At 41.5% G+C, this 16034-nt stretch overlaps 1 protein-coding gene across 2 annotated transcripts in view; it reads left to right on the plus strand.

Annotated features, from left to right (window-relative positions):
• STK4 (serine/threonine kinase 4) overlaps nucleotides 1–16034 on the plus strand; it is a 46497-nt gene that overhangs the window by 20077 nt on the left and 10386 nt on the right. For both annotated transcript variants that reach the window (XM_088175036.1, XM_014884020.2), the window contains one exon: nucleotides 2769–2926. In XM_088175036.1, coding sequence (XP_088031162.1) covers nucleotides 2769–2926 — 158 coding nt within the window. The remainder of the gene's footprint in view (nucleotides 1–2768; nucleotides 2927–16034) is intronic.

Raw genomic sequence — 16034 nt, forward strand, 5'->3', positions numbered from 1 at the left:
CTTTTATCACCAGCTGCACTGAGCTGTGTGCTGCAGTTGACATGCTGGAGGGAAGGGATGCCATCCAGGGGGACCTGGGCAGGTGGGACTCTGCAAATCTCTTCTGCCAAGTGCAAATAGTGCAATTCTTGGTGAAACACAAGATGTGAGCAAACGAGTGTGATTATTTTAACTGACACTCTGGATTTAGCTCTGTTTTGCGTGAACAGTTTTTTAGAAAGTAAATAGAAAGGAACTGAATAAGCCAGTGTCACTGGAGTGAAACATTTGCTTTCACAGTCTCCTCTGCTGCAAACAGTAATCTTCAAAACAGAACACAAACATGATTTAGATTTTCTCTTTTTTTCCCCCTAGGAAGTCTGCATTACCGAGACCCAGGCTGGTTGTCAGTGAGCTGTGTATAGATTAGCCTGGCTAGTTATGAATTCCTCTCTTTCTACAAAATTATTTGGTGTTAAACATTGCCATGATTGTCCATAATAACTTACCTCCTGCTTCAAGCAGGCTGAGCTGCAGCAGAGTACAAGGAGTGTGTTTACTTCATTCTAAATAAATGTTTTATCACTCAGCAGTAATTGGATTGTGATTGTATTTCAGTAATTATTCCCAACAGCAAATCTGTTCTCCACTTCGCAGACGTGTTCCCTGCCTGACCTTCACGCTGCTGGTCTGAAGGTGTCTTTCTTGATCTAATTATGTATGATGAGTTTTTTAGTTTTGGTTTTTAAAAAAGGGGAACTACTGCCAGGGGTATAATAAATTGTCTTTGCTCCAGTTGTCATGTTGCAAAAGTATCAGCACTTCAGTTCATGCTTGAGCTTTTAGCTGGCCCTAGAGAGGCAGAACGATGCAGGGCTTTTTCAAAATGCATCATGACATTTAGGGCTGTGCAGAACCACATTTCTCTCAGTATCATCACCCAAATATCCTGCCAAGATTTCTCATACTTTGTAGAAAATTGTTCCGTATTTAACATGTCTATAGACAAATAATTTCTTAGAATATCTTATAGCTGACCAAGGACTTCATGCACTTCTCTGAGGTTCAGATAGAGTCTGCCAGAGAAGTTCTGGATCACTGGGTGGCAATTTTATATGCAAGAATAATATTCTGTGATTAAATCTTAATGAGTTTCCAGAGCAGCTAATATTTTTTCAAGAGGAAAGCGGTGCTGAATGTCCTTAGAGAGGATTGTTCTGTGACAGCCTGCCTTCTGTACACATTCTTGTGGGAGAGTCTCTGCATTACACAGACCCTGCCAGCCCATCACAGGACATCCCCTGTGTGCTTATTTGAAGCTCTAAACTCTGGGTTGGTTGCCTGCCTGACAGGTTATATTTATTTCAAACGTATGGCATTCAGCACTGAACTTATTTCTGCAGTCCAGACAGGCTGTTCTGATGCCATTTTCTGTTAACTCCAGCCTTGATCCTGCTTCCTGAAAATTATGGTTTCTGCATCACCTAAAACATATGTTTCAAGTATGAGTAACTTATTCTAGAGAACCTTGTGTTACAGAACAAAACCATTTAGTGGGTTACAGTGCTTGCTTCCATGCTGCTCTCAGGTTTTGGTGGAGCATTTTATCATCAGGAGCAGTGCAGGGGCATTGAGCTGGGAGCAGCCTGGAGCTGTGTCTGCAGCTCTAAACATTTTGTTAAAGCATCTTTGCTGTGCAAGCCTCTTAGTTTGGACTGAGACTCTTCTCAAGGAATCAGCTGTGCTAAACTCAGGACAGCCCAGTTTAAGTGTGCAGAGCCTGGGCAGCATCTGGTGCTGGACTGGTTGCACTGCTGAAGAAATCTTCCCTTGGAGATGCTGGAAGCCTTGTAACTTTGCCTTGCTGTGAAGTTAAATTTCATATTTTCTTCCTCTTTTGGGTTGGGTCGTTGTTTTTTGGTTATTTTTTTTTTTTTTTTTGCTGTCTGTATTGGGAATTAGCATTTTCATCCTCTCACATTTCATCACTTCCTTCCTTATTGTGCTGTCATCACCCTACAAATGAAGCCGCCCTCCCATTTCTTATTACCCCAAGTTTCTTCATTACAGCTTAGAACTGAATGGTTAATCTGTGTATTTGACTTGTTTGAGTCTAAGTCTAAGCCTTTCTTCCACTAAGAAAGTTGGTTGAGAAAAGCTAATTTACAAAAAGAAAACTAGAGCAGTAAACGTGAGCACCTACTGACTATTTATAAGAAGAGAAAAAAAAAAGAAATTTTGCAAGCTAAATAAACCTTTCCTTCCAAACACTATAGAAAACTTGACCACTTCTACCCAAGGCAAATTTTGTGGTATTTATAAGGTGTTTGTGGTCTTTGAAAGCCTTGTTTTTCTGTTCAGAAATCTAAAAGTGAGTTTCTTGTAAAACAGCACTGTTTATTTTTGAAGCTTGCTTTTTTTGCAGTGGAACCTGGCTGGGATGAAAAAGCCCAGCCTGTCTGGCCAGCAGCTGTTCAGTTCTGGCATCAGGTTGGTTACCTGGAGTGTGCTGTCAGGGATGGATTGCAGGTCTAGAGGCCAAGGCCTCCAGCATTGTAATCACTTCTGTGCTGGGCTTTCAGCTTTCCTGCTCCACTTTTCTCATTGTGCAGTCCATTTTATGATGGAAAAGCTGCTGAAAAATAGTATTTTAGCAAGTACTTTAGCAGTGCTGTGTGATTTAGTGTGTGCTAAAAAAATAAAATCACTTTTGGGCATGATGTAGGGCTGTATAACCAAAACTGTATTTTTCAAAACAACTATTTTTTTCTTATTTTTAATATTTTCAGGGAGGGATGAAACGATGCAGCCAGCCAGACCATCATTCCTTGAATATTTTGAGCAGAAGGAAAAGGAGAATCAAATCAATAGCTTTGGGAAGAATGTTTCTGGCCAGACAAAGAATTCATCTGATTGGAAAGTACCACAGGATGGAGACTACGAATTTGTAAGTCTATATTTTGAAATTCAATCTGTGTGACAATCTTTAAGAATTTTAGTCAGCTGCCATGAGATTATTTCTTGTTTTGACAGACTAATGGAAACTTGAGGAGGTTCTAATTGCTAATGCATTTGGATAGGGCATTTTGAAAAACTCGTTTTCTTTATGTATTTCTCAGTAATCATAGCCAGTCATTATCTTCAAATGTTCCTTGTTTAAAAGCAAACAAAGGAACAAAAAAGCCTGAGGACACGAAGGTATAAGCTATCTTACTTTAGTTCCCCATTATACATTTAAAATTTGAAAAAAAAAAATCCAGATGGCAGTTGGAAAATACAAATCCTCAATATGTAGTGTTTTACAAAGAACAGTGTTAGAACTATTGAATTTCCTTGTTTTCTTCAAGCTTTGGCACTGGATTTTGTTTTATTATACAAACATCAAGCTTGTCTTCATTTCTCTTTCCAAATCCTTATTTTCATTCTTCCTTCCTGAGGCTGATGTGCTCAGAAATTCCAGGAACTTTTCAGAAGCTCAAACAAAGAGCAATTATTCATAAATTAGATTTAATTTTTCGTGTGTGTGAGGATGTAAAACTTCATGTTTGATTCCAAAAAGCCAGAAGGTGCTGAAGGTTGTTCCCTCCTCGTTTTTCTGCAGTGGTCTCTCAGTGCAGGCTCTTTTTTCCCTGTGTGCTCACACTGCCCGTGGTTCAGGTTGTCACTCTGGCAGTAGCTGGTGATATTCACAAAGTGTGCAAAGCAAAACCCCTCTGCTGTTCACAACCCCTGGAGATGCCTCCCTTCAAGGCTGGAATAACAGCTGGAGCTTTTCATTCTCTTTCTGTGGATTGTATAGATGTACTGCTGTTGTTTTGTTGTCTTTGCTCTTGCTTGTTGGAACCCTGGGCACTGAGAATTTCTGTGCTGACAGACCCCCAGGAGGGCACTGCTTTTGACCTGAGGCTGTGGAGAAGGTTTCCAAAATTGAATGATAGAACTGGCTTCTTCCTCACACAGGGCACAACTTTATCATGTTTTATCTTCTTTTTTTGTGCCATAGTCAGGATTAAATGTTTGAGAGACAAAATTTCGTATTTGGACTCAGGTGTTTATTAATTCTTATCTATATTACAGTGAGTTCTACAGCACTTCTAGCTAACAAGGGTGATGTATCTCTCTCTCTGCAAGGCCTTTTAAGGGCCAATCTGTCCAATTAAGAATGAGCACCTAAATCATTTTTCTTTTAACCCAGTAACCAAGCACCTGTGACCCGCAATGCGGATTTTTCTATCCAGTTACAAAAGTACCACCTAGACCCATGAAGAAGAAGGCGAAGAAGAAAGAAACCTCTGCCCTAAAACTTCCATCTTGCTTTACCTGCTTTTCTTATTTTCTTATTCAGGCTGCAAAGAATAGCTGAGGGGACCTCCTGCATTGCCTCCCTCGTAGCCCCTTGCAGTAGTTATCTTTGGTCTAGAGGGATAAAGTCACTGATAGAAGTTTTTTGTGCAAAAATAACCCTCAAGCTGCCTGTGTCTCACAGGGCCTGGGCCCAGCACATGATTCCAGTCGAGTCAGATACTTCATTTATCTCATTCACCTCGTGCTGTATCTTAATTGAATGGTAAACAATTGTTTTCCAATGAGTGGCATTTCCCAGGAGGGATGGGCTGCTTCAAAGTATCTTCAGAGTCTTTTGTAGTCTGCAGAGGATGGCCCAGGGGGGAATTTGCTGTAATTATTTTGCTTTCTAATTTGGTTGATAACAAGTTTAGCAGTGTATTTGTTCTGAGTGGGATGCACTCCCACTGTAGGTGCAGGGTACACCCAGCCAGCACAGGCAACACCAGCAAAGGACACTGCCTTTCCAGCAAGCAGGACCCACAAATATTTTTAGAACATGAAAAGCAACTCTTGTGACACGTGTGACCCTGTTTACTGATTTCCATTAGTACTGCAGTATTGCCATGTGCACGGATTCCCACTGTGCTGGAAGCAATAAAGGCAAGCAATAAATCAGCCTTTGGGTCACTTTTGTGAAGGAATTTGTAGAAATTTCACTTCCCAGCTCTATGTGTTTCTCTAGTTCAGTTGTGTATGAATGTACTAGCCTGCCTTGCATGTGAATTTTGGAGCAGAGCTACTTTTTTTTTACTGTAGGATGAGAAAATTGCAGCCTTAATAAATAATGTGGGTGTTTGTATAGCCCTTATCTGAGGGTTGTAGCAAGCTCGTGTTGTATAAGGTAGTCAAAGACTTAAAATCATGTCTTTTTTTCCCATTTGGCTAAAAATTGATTGATTTGATGACTATCTATGGGTAAAAGTCAAGTTTATTAATGATTTATTAATTGAAAGCATCAGTGTAATAAGCACTGGGATAAGGGAAAAAAAGGCATTCATTAGTTGTGTCCAGTACATCTGTCCTGGACCTGCCTGCAGCTGTAACTTGTGCATTGCCAAAGCAGGCAGGTTTGAGCAGCCTTTTTCCACAGTTTGCATCATTCCAAGTAGAGATGTGATCAGTGAGATGCCAGGTAAATATTAGTTCCTCTGGGCCTTAAGAAATGATTGAAATATTATTGCTTTCTGCCACTGCAGACTAGATAAATATGCCTTCTCTTCTTTTCTGTATTCCTCTCTCTCCTGTGTGACTAGCACCTGGAGTCTCCTGTCTTAAAAAAAAAAAAAAAAAAGGCAATATTAAATTACAAAAGATTTTTGCTCTTTTTTTGCCTGTGGCAAAACCATTTGACCTTTTCTTGACTAACATTGTTCTTCTGAAGCAGGCAAATAAGACACTATTTATATCACAATGGCAATGTCATATTAGATGAGGGTTAGATGGAGTCAATCCCATCCACTGCAGAGCTGAAAACCCACAGATCCTGTTCTGAAAGGTGATGAACTCCATTCCTCCTAAATGTGATGCTCTGGCTGTGTTCTGGTTGTGATCAGAGATGCCATTAATCCAGAGTATTTCCAGAAAAGTATTTCCAGCCTTGGATTTCTGAGGTAGAAATTATTATTAAATGATTAAATGATTAGTCAATGCCTGATGCTATTAATGTTTATCCCCTCTCATGTTTGAACGAGGATCTTTTAAGCCCTGGTTGACTGCAAACAATATTTTCGACAACATTATGATTTATTTAACGTGGGGAGAAAAATACTAATTGTGGGCAAAAATTCTTGCTTTCAGGAAGAATATAAGAAACTCTAGCAGGAGATTGCTGCAGGGGTAGGCTGATAATGGGCAGGCTGCATTGTATGGATAATTCCTAATTGCCATAATCAGATCTCAACATTTTTGTAGTTGCATTTAATTTTGCCAGTGAACATTAGTCACATGCTGTTGCACAGACTTAATAATGCTAGAAGATTTGTTTACACAATGTCCTACATTTTTTCACTTTAATCTTTCAGTAGTACTGTAACATATAGGAAAATTAGCTGTGTAGTGTTCCCTGCACTTAGATACAACAAATCCTTTACTTATTCCTATTTTAAAAGCTTTTTAACTGCTCTAGGAGGTCACTATTCTAATATCACTTGTGGCTATAGTAGAATCACTTGTTTTCATTCTGGCCCTGCTTGAAAGGCCCTCAGTGTTGCCAAACCCATTGTAGCACATATTTGTGGATCAGCCAGTCATGAATGTTTTGTATTACATCAGTAATCCTTTTATTGAAAGCCTATTTTGTTAGCAAATTAGCAGGTGCCAGCCACTCCTGGCTTATGGGAGCTGTGACAACATTGAAACCTTAGCAATTTGATTTCACGAGTCTGGTTCCACAGGCAAAAATCAGTGGCACTTGGGTCCTAGTCAGTCTCAAATTTTGCCATTATGATGTGACTGTGGGGGTTTTTAATACCTGTCGTGTTGAGCTTAGGTTTTGCTGTCATTCTAAGTCATAGTTTTTTCATTTATCAGTGAAATTTTGCTATCCTGGGGGGCTTGTTTTGGATGTGAAGTCAAGTAGGACATGAACTTCTAACAGAGATTAGGGCAGGAGTACTGCAGGACATCAGGTCTTCATGGAATTGGAGCTGTTTGCTCCAAGGCTTTCTTTGATTCCAGCCCCTGTGGAGCTGCCAGCACTCGTTGCCTGTGGAGAGGTGCATTGGTGCAGACACCTTTACCTCGTCTGTGCTGCCCTGGCAGGGCAGCAGGAGGGAGCAGGGCTGCTGGAGGGAGGCTGTGCCATTCCCCTGCAGGATTTCCTCATTTTCTGACTGGCAATCTCCATCCCCCTGCCTCAGTGCTGGAAGGAAGGTAACCAGAATCAAGGCTTGTGTGTCTGTCCTAAGAAGTGTGTTGCTTCTTTGGGGAAAACCCTGATTTTCTTGCAGCTGCAAGGTCTTGGTGAGTCAGACCTTTCCTGTTCCTGCAATTACCAACAGCCCCGGTGTGGGTCCATCCTTCTCTCTCCTTGGCTTAATGAAGAGGATCTGCATTCACAGGTTCTCTCATTGAAGCAGAAACACTTTGGAGCAGAGCTTCTGTCCTTAGAAAAATAAAACTAGCATACACCCTTGAGAATGTCGGGCTTTGCAGAAGTGGAAGGAGCAGAGGTGGCCAGTTTGTCAGATTTCTGTGCAAGGTGGCAGTGGCCTTTGTTCCCAGTGCCACCACCCTGCAGTGTGCTGGGAGGGAAGCTGGATTTCAGCTCTGTGTGTCCGTGCTGGGAGTGCCATTCTCTGTGTTGGCTCATCTTTCAGCTCCCTCTGAGCAGTGTCTCGCTGGCTGCTGATGGGAATTCCTTTGGACAGGAAAGATTGCTGTGATTTCCCGGGATTCCAAAACAGCCTTCATCACTTCTCAGTGCACAGTGTCATCTGTTTCTCTGCTGCTGGGGAGGGCTGTCCTGCAAGGAATAGAGCTGTGGATTATGAAATTTTTCCAGGGCAAAATAAAGAAGGATGAGCAGGAGGTGTTAATTGCCTCTAATTGGGAGGAAAAATGCAAGAGCTCCTCAGCTGTCACTTCTTTCAGGGCTGCACAGGCAGAGCCCCCAGGTATGAGCAGCAGTTCTGGTCTTCACAATCTGCCTGTCAGGGATGGGCAAAGAGCTTCACAGGAGTTGTGGGATCACACTCAGCTCTTCCCCCACCTATAGATCTCTTTCCAGTTGTTTGACCTGTTCCTTCCAAAGTGCTCAGGCCACAATTTGCTGTCCACACGTGACTTCTCTGTGGGACACGCTCCTTAAAATAGACCAGTGTTGAAATGAGACATCTTCATTTCAGAAGTGTCTGTACAGCACTTACTGTGGTCTCTGGTTCTGTTTGCTTACCCTGAGTCCTGCCCAGGGCTCCTTGGAGCTGGAAGCTGTCGGAGTTGAATGCTGGCTCACCAAGCCAGTGGGACAAAGGAGTGGACAATAGAAACCTATTTCACACTTGGAATTGCAGTTTGTTCAGATAAGAGACAAAGCAATGGTCTGACAAGTGGTTGAAGCAAAACATCAAGAAAACACTTAGAATTTAATTAAGTCTAGTTTCTAAAAGTATATTTTCATCTTTTGGAGATTCTTAATTACCTGCGTTGCAAGAGTTGGTATCACAATTGCAGTCTCCTTCAAATAGCTGAATAACTGTATGTCCATTTATAATTATTTGTAGGAAACTGTGATATTTTCTCTGTGTGTCTGTAAGCAGCTTCTAGCCAGGGCTTTTAACACCTACTGCTTAGATTTTTCTTTTTTTTACAAGTATAATGTAGATAAAAGGAAAGCTTCCTCTTCCCTGAGTGAAGGTATAATTCTTTTTCTTGAAGTAGTAAAGAAAAATAAAATTTTACTGTTCACTGAAGACAGTGTATCATTATGCTGATCTCACTGGGATATTCTGTCATTATTTACATCCTCATTTCTGTGCTTTTACTTAGTAGTTTAAAACGTTGCATTGGAAAATATATAAACCTACTTCTGGTATCTTTACCAGCAAAAAAGTAAAGTATGTTTGTCTAATGGTGTCTTCAGCTTGTTTAGCCTGAACAAGAGGCTGTTTGTTTGCAGTGAAAATGTGAACGTGAATCTGTTTCCTTCCAGTTAGACAAGTCAGGTATTGGTGTGATAGAAAGAAATTGAAGTTGCTGAAAAATGTATAGAAAGCTGAATTCTTCTAGAGCAAGGCTGCCAGAGCACTAGGATCGTGGCATATTTTTTATGTTCTTCTTTGTATTTTATATTCTTTAATATTTATATTATTCTATATCTTCTGGGCAGACAGCAGCCTGGCAGTGCACACAGATCAGAGTCTCCTTTGTGTGTCAGGTATGGTCCAGGCAGGGAGGATGCAGCCACGAGGGACTGCAGTGGGCTGGAATCCAGGCCAGGGAAGGGCAGTGAGGATGCCCCTGGAGCACCAGGTGCTGCTCAGCACAGCCACAGTCACAGCTGCAATCTCTGGTGCAGGGAACTGCAGCTCCTGCTGCTCCCCTGCACCCTGTGCAACAACTGCAGCTCCTGCTGCTCCCCTGCACCCTGTGCAACGACTGCAGTTATCATGGCCATGGCTCAGCAGGGCTCATCCCCTCTCCCAGCTCGTCTGAAGAATGGCTCATACTGGAACCATCTGTTTCTTTCACTGGAAGTGATTTATAGGGAGGAACTGTTGGAGGGCAGGTGATTTATTGCTTATCAATAACAGTAAACACACGCTGCTTTACAATGACCAGAGTCTCTAATTTATTGCATTCTGTCTGTGAAGGTGTCATTTGTCTTGTGAACAGCTCGTTGTCTGCCAGTACCTGGAACATTCAACATCTTTGGTTTCTCTGAACATCCATTTGGATAGCATTTGTTAGCAATCTAATATTGATGCTTTATAGCTTTACTACCTTTTGTCCTTTTAGAAGTTCAATCGATTAAAAACTTGAGAGTATTTTCTGTACAGTTGCCAGCTTTGAAAATGATGGCAGACTGAATAATTGGCTCTTATTTTGTTGGAATTGGTCATAGGGTCTTTGTTAGCAATAGGAATAAGGCATGCTGAGGATGCAGGGTTAAGGCAGATGCTAGAAATACTTGCATCATATGAGAAAGCTGCTGGTGTGTGACTTTATAATTTACCATTTTATAGTGTTTCCTGACTTTGCTGTGATCCTCTTAGGTTTATCTTCTTTTTACTTCTGCCTTTTAAGCAGCTTGGTAGAGGTGTCAGATGCAGGCCTCCACACTAATCTTTCTGTTCTTCCTTTCTCCCAGCCAAATTACCCAAGTGAGTAATTTGAGTTGGTTTCTGAGACACCAGAAAGCCTGTCTGCTTGGACAGGAGCAAAAAAAGCTGTATTAGAGTGTGCACATTTGTAGGTCATTTAAATGGCATTACTGAAAATCATATCATCTTGTGACTCCTATTGAATTATTATGAAACTTAGATTACATTCTTTATTTTCTAAGGGAGCAATTTTCTCTGACCTTTGTGTGATGAATGAAGATTGATCGTTCAAAAAATCCATCTGAATATGTATAGTTTTGTGTAAAAGAATAAAAAAGTTTGGTTCAAGTAGAGCATTTTTCAATAACATTTTTGGAAGACTAAACCAAACACTTCGAGTGAATCTTCAGGGATTTCTCTGTCCAAGTGTTTCTTCCCTTCATCTATCATGAACTCTCCTTTTTCCCAGTGGTGGCTGGAATAAAAATTACTTCTCAGGCACTGATTTCTTCCAATAGTCTTACTTTGAACATAAAGTGAAGTTATTTGCTGGGGCATTCATCAGTTTGAGAGATGAAGCCAGATCTGGGATGGCTGATTGATATCTCTGTCTGGGCCCTGTGGAACTAGGGCAGATTCCTAGTTGGGAAAAGACTTGAGATACTTGTTTCTGCTGTGCTGGATCTAAAATATAGATTTATTCCTTATTGGGAGAATAAGAAAGAAAAAAATGTGGGAGAGCATTAAGGCTACAATTTTTTTTTTTTTTTGTGGGAGGGAGGGAAACAAATTCGAATAAAAGTTCGGTTTTTCTGACAACAGGAGGCAGTCCAGGATAGACAATTATTAACTTTCAAAACCTGAATTGTACCCCCATGGTATCTCCTGCCTATTGAGGAGGATCTTGAAGTGTATTACCTAGATGTAGTTCCACTGTGAAGTATGATTTATAAAAAGAGACAGGTTTTCCTGATGTTTTATTCATTGATTTTAAATGTCACCTGTCTTGATTCATAACACTGACATTCCTTGAATGGATTTCCTTTTTCTTTTCTCTCTTCAGCCATCTGCCAAGATTTTTTAAAGCTCTGTTAATTGTTTATTTCTCTTTTAAGCATTATCTTTCCAGCACATTTAGTATGTTCTTCCCAGAAAATACTTTTAACTTGTGACATCTTTATTAAGGACAAATGGTTCATTTTGTCACCTTGTAGTCAAACAATCTTTTTAAAAATAAGCCCAGGAGCAGCTTGCTTCTCTGTTTTATTGTTTAAGTGGTCTTGAATCTTCTGTCACATTTACATGAGGAAAACACTCTGAACCTCACTGCAAACTTCATAGTTCATGGCTGTGTCAAGCCACCAGTGTGACTCACAGCAAGTTCTGTGTTCGTAGGTTTTATAAACCTTTCCAAATGCCCTGTATAACAACAACAACAACAAAAGAATATACCACATTTGGTTTTAAAATTTGTTAGCAATATTTAAAATTGAAAAAGGTGCTTCAGAGATGTGTCTCTGCTGGGGAAGAGAATAGATTCCTGCTCTCTTCCATTTGGTAACAGGGTCATTGCTCACCACCTGCTTTCACTTTGGTGCAAACTGACATTGATTGCAAAGCACTTACTGCCACAACTTGCTGTCAAATTCTCATTTTTTGCTATATTTTTGTCTATAGCAGGCCTTCTGTGACATGAGGCTTTTAGATGAAACTTGCAGTGAGTGGGAAGTAAAATGAGTTGCTGTAGTTTGTTGCTTAGGTCATAGCCCTTAATGGAGACTGAAATAATGTAACCTGAAATCGACTTCATATCAGAGTACTCAGACTTGTAAATTCAACATCCTGGACTATCTTGGAGGCCTCTTGCCTATTGTGGATTTAATCTGCTAAGACATTGACTGAAAGTTTTGCAGATGAACTAAGTAACTAAAAGAACTTCATCCTGAGTCTGTGATTATTTGGTTTGTTCACTGCTGCTGCATGGTTAAGGTCAGGCTGCAACATGCATTTCTGCTTTGGGAGAAAGGGGAAAGGAATTGAAGATGTAATGCTAGAAAAATACTCTCTGACCACACTGAATTCTTTAGAAAACCTGTTTGAGCCTTGTTATGCCTTGAGATCTGTTTTCAGGGCTGGATGTGTTCTTGGCACAGCATCTCCCTTAAAGAAAGAACACTGCTGCTGAAACGAGATCTATTTGAAATGCTTCTGAAATCTTCTTCCAGCTCATCTGTCAGTGCAAATGTTTGTAAAGGGTAATGTAGCTTAAAAAGACAAGCTTGTCCAGGTTTTTCTCATCTGTAGCAGAAAGGGCTCCTTTTGGAGACTCTGCATGAAGGGTCTGCCATAGCTCTGGATTCCTCTTGGGGGATGGAGTCTGGACCAGCTGGAAAAGCCAGGGATGAAGCCTCCATCAGACCTCTGTGAACACTGTCCAGTGGGCAGGGTGTCATCTGGACAAATGCCTGAAATTATGAACTCTGAGAGGAGCAAAGTTACCTCAGCTCTGACTGCTGGACCTGGAACATCTGACCCTGTGCAGCCTCTTCCTGTTTTACTTTAAAACCTGCAGAAACATCGGGGTGTGCTTACTGCCAGCCTGACTGGGGTGTGTGTGTAACCTTAGATCAGATATTGGGGTGAAATCCTTCCCTGTGAGGGTGGGCAGGCCCTGGCACAGGGTGCCCAGAGCAGCTGTGGCTGCCCCTGGATCCCTGGAAGTGTCCAAGGCCAGGTTGGACATTGGGGCTTGGAGCAGCCTGGGACAGTGGGAGATGTCCCTGCCCATGGGAATGAGTGAGCTTTAGGGTCCCTTCCAACCCAAACCATTTTATGATTCACAATCAAAGCTTTGACCTTCAGGAGGAGAAAGAGCAGCTTAATGCATACAGACTGATACAGTCTGAAAGGAATATTATTCAGAAAGAAAGTGTTTAATTCCTTCTTTTGTATCCTGCCATTATGCAGGATCATTATAAATGGATACCCAAGTAACAGTGAACAACTGGGGAAAGCTTTCATAGTGAGTTGTGCAGGTTAATTTGAGATGGATTTTGTGGAGATGGTTCACTTGGGGACTGTCTCAAAAAATACTTGCCTCTTAAATATTAAACACATGCCCCAGGTTTTAAAGACAACTGCATGGACATGCAGCTATTAATTTTTCCAGAATGACAAGAAATCTCTGTAATTCAGTTTTTCCTCAGAAAGCTTGTAATTCTCTCTCCTGTCTTTGTCTTCAAGTTGCAGCTGTTTCCTCCTTTCCCTGAGTGAAACAGGGGAGGCAGAGCAGCACTGGACCGAGGTTTTGTAATAAACCTCACTTTTGGGTAGGCAATGTGGGGGTCTTCCTGCAAACAAACCCCTTTCAGCAGCTCTCCTGGAGCTGGAACTAAAATGGGAGACTAAGACTCAAAAATGTGTGTTGAATAAAGTTTAATACTCTTAAGATAAATAGGCACAAGTTATTTAAAGCTTTAATGGCTGCTTGCCATGGATGATGTAGTCTTAAGCCTTTGAAACTGAAACTGTGTGTTTGAAGCCTTGCAGATCTGAGTGTGTGAAGTCTTCAGATATTTTAATGATGCTTCTTACTCCACATCATTAATAAAGGCTGTATTCAACTACTGATTTAGTGTTAATTAATTGGTTACCACTTCAGTTACATTTGTGTTTCATGCTGAGAAATGTTGTATGAATTAATCACTCTGAGCTCAGGTATTCTTACTTCTTCAGTTGTTCTGCTTTATTCAGGATAAGTGATCCTGAATGAAGAAATTAATTGTTAATCCTTCAGCAAGTAGAGCCCTTAGGAGCAAGGGAGAGAGGGGTGAAGGGTACCTGGAATTGGAAGAAGGCTCCTTTATGAGCATATGTCCCCTTCCTAGAAGAAATTAGTTAAACTTTTCAGATTTGCAAAAAAAATTTATTTGATTTAAAGGAATCAGCATTTTCTGACAGATTGTTCTTCTTAAAAAAAACCCACATTGGTCAGCTCTGTACTTTATAGCTGAGTTGTGCAGCTAGCCAGATCCTCATGGCCTAATGACATGATTTATTTTAGCATGTTCAGAGGTATTATTGTACTCTTACTTAAGAAAATTAAATCATAATCACTTAGGGAAGGAAAAAAAACCTGCTGTTTTTATTTAATCAAACCTCTGGCAAGCAAGTGCTTTTTAAAAGCAAACGGTACTCCTCTTTAGCACTTTTTTTTTTTGCTTGCTTCTCCAGACAGGCTGACCTTTTAGCTTGGTTTGTAATTCAGTTACTGAAAAAAAGAATAGCAGTGAGATAACTTGTCTTTGTGGTTATAGGATTAGTCAGCCACTTTCTAAGTTCCTAAAGGATTTCAAGGTTTGGACTTCTTGAAGTTCAGTGCTGCAGAATAACATTGACACAATTTGTCATTCTCTTTGTTTAGATTAAGTGTGTACAGTACTTGGGATGATTTTGGAACTGAATGGGGCTATTCATACTCATAATTGACACTAAGGCTAAAAAAGGAAATTTAATCTTGGTGCTTAGAAGATTAAAATGAATTGCTCTTCTTTAAAAAAGCTTTATTTTTTTAATGACCACTCAGCACTCATAACAGTGAATATACCTTTGGATGGGGTTTTTTACCTTAATACTTCAGGACAATGTTGAGGGTAGTAACAGCTTGCAGAGGTTCTGTGGCTGTGCTGATTGTGACACCAGAACTTCCCTGAGCCTTGTAAGGATTGCAGCAGGGCTTGGTGAAGTGCAGTTCTTGGCTAGGAGCAGCCCAGGGATGCCAGTGCTGCTGATCCAGGCTGTGGTGTTCCCAATAGTTCTGCCTGGCTGGCCAGGGGCAATGGGATGTGTGCTGTAATCCTCTGAAACTGGGAATTTCCTGATTCCTTGCCAACAGCAAAGCTGCTCTCTGGTTCCTAAAGGCTTTTGGGGAATAGGGGAAAACTTCCCAAGTGTGGGGAGGGTGGGAAGGCAGAGGAGGCTCTGAGCTGCTGAGGAGCAGCTCTGTGTCCAGAGTGTGCTTCTCTTCCAGAGCAGCCACAGGAATGGACTGCTCAAGGTGGGATGGGGAAAGGTCCTTGCTGAGCCAGCAGGATCAAACATTTTGGGTGCACATGTAGCCTGGAATAAGATCCAGTGGAGTAGCAAAGCTGTGGCAGTTCTTGCTAGAGAGGAGCAGTGGCCTCAGCAGTCACTGGTGAGACTCCACCAGTGCTGGAACAGAGGGGCAGCTGCCCAAGGAGCTGAGATCTGTGCCTGGAGAGCTGGGAGAAGCCTTGCTGAGGTACAGGGGCCAGGCTGGAGAGAGAGGTCTTGGCAGCTGCCATTCCTGCACAGGAGTTCCAGTCCAGACATGATCTTCCCCGTGTGTCTGGCAGGAAGAACGATGGCACACAGGGCCCCCCAGAAATTCTGTAGGGGTGGTACAGATCCCATGGTCTGGTGTTGTGAACTTTTATTTTAATCAAGTAAGCAAAGCTAAGTGGAAAATTAACTGGAATCCTTCCTGGCATCATAACAATAAGGTGCTTCACTTTCAGGAGCTCCACATCTGTGCAAGTGAGGTAGAGCCATCCCAAACACTTCACTGGAGAGGCCCTGGGTCTCCTCTGATATTCCTCTCTGTTCAGATGCACTTTTCCAGTTCAGTGGGGGCTCAAAAGCTCAGTGTGGTAATCTCCATCTTTTCTTCCACAAAAGTGATGCTGTGATTGCATTTAAATATTTAACTGGCTTAAGCTGACTTGACCCCTATGTCATCTCATTGAGAGTGTTTTTTCTTTGTGGAAAGCCATGTGCTGTGCAGGCGAGGTGGGGCTGAGTCTCCAGGTGTGCACTGATCACAGCTCCTGTTCCCTTTCTTTGGGCAGTTGTAGCTGCAGTGCTGTTTTGGCTGCTGTTGGATGCTGCAGCCCATGATGTGTTTTGCCAGTACATTGCCTAAATAATTAA

The sequence above is a fragment of the Sturnus vulgaris genome, chromosome 17 (genome assembly GCF_052056855.1).
Source record: "Sturnus vulgaris isolate bStuVul1 chromosome 17, bStuVul1.hap1, whole genome shotgun sequence".
Lineage (NCBI taxonomy): Eukaryota > Metazoa > Chordata > Aves > Passeriformes > Sturnidae > Sturnus > Sturnus vulgaris.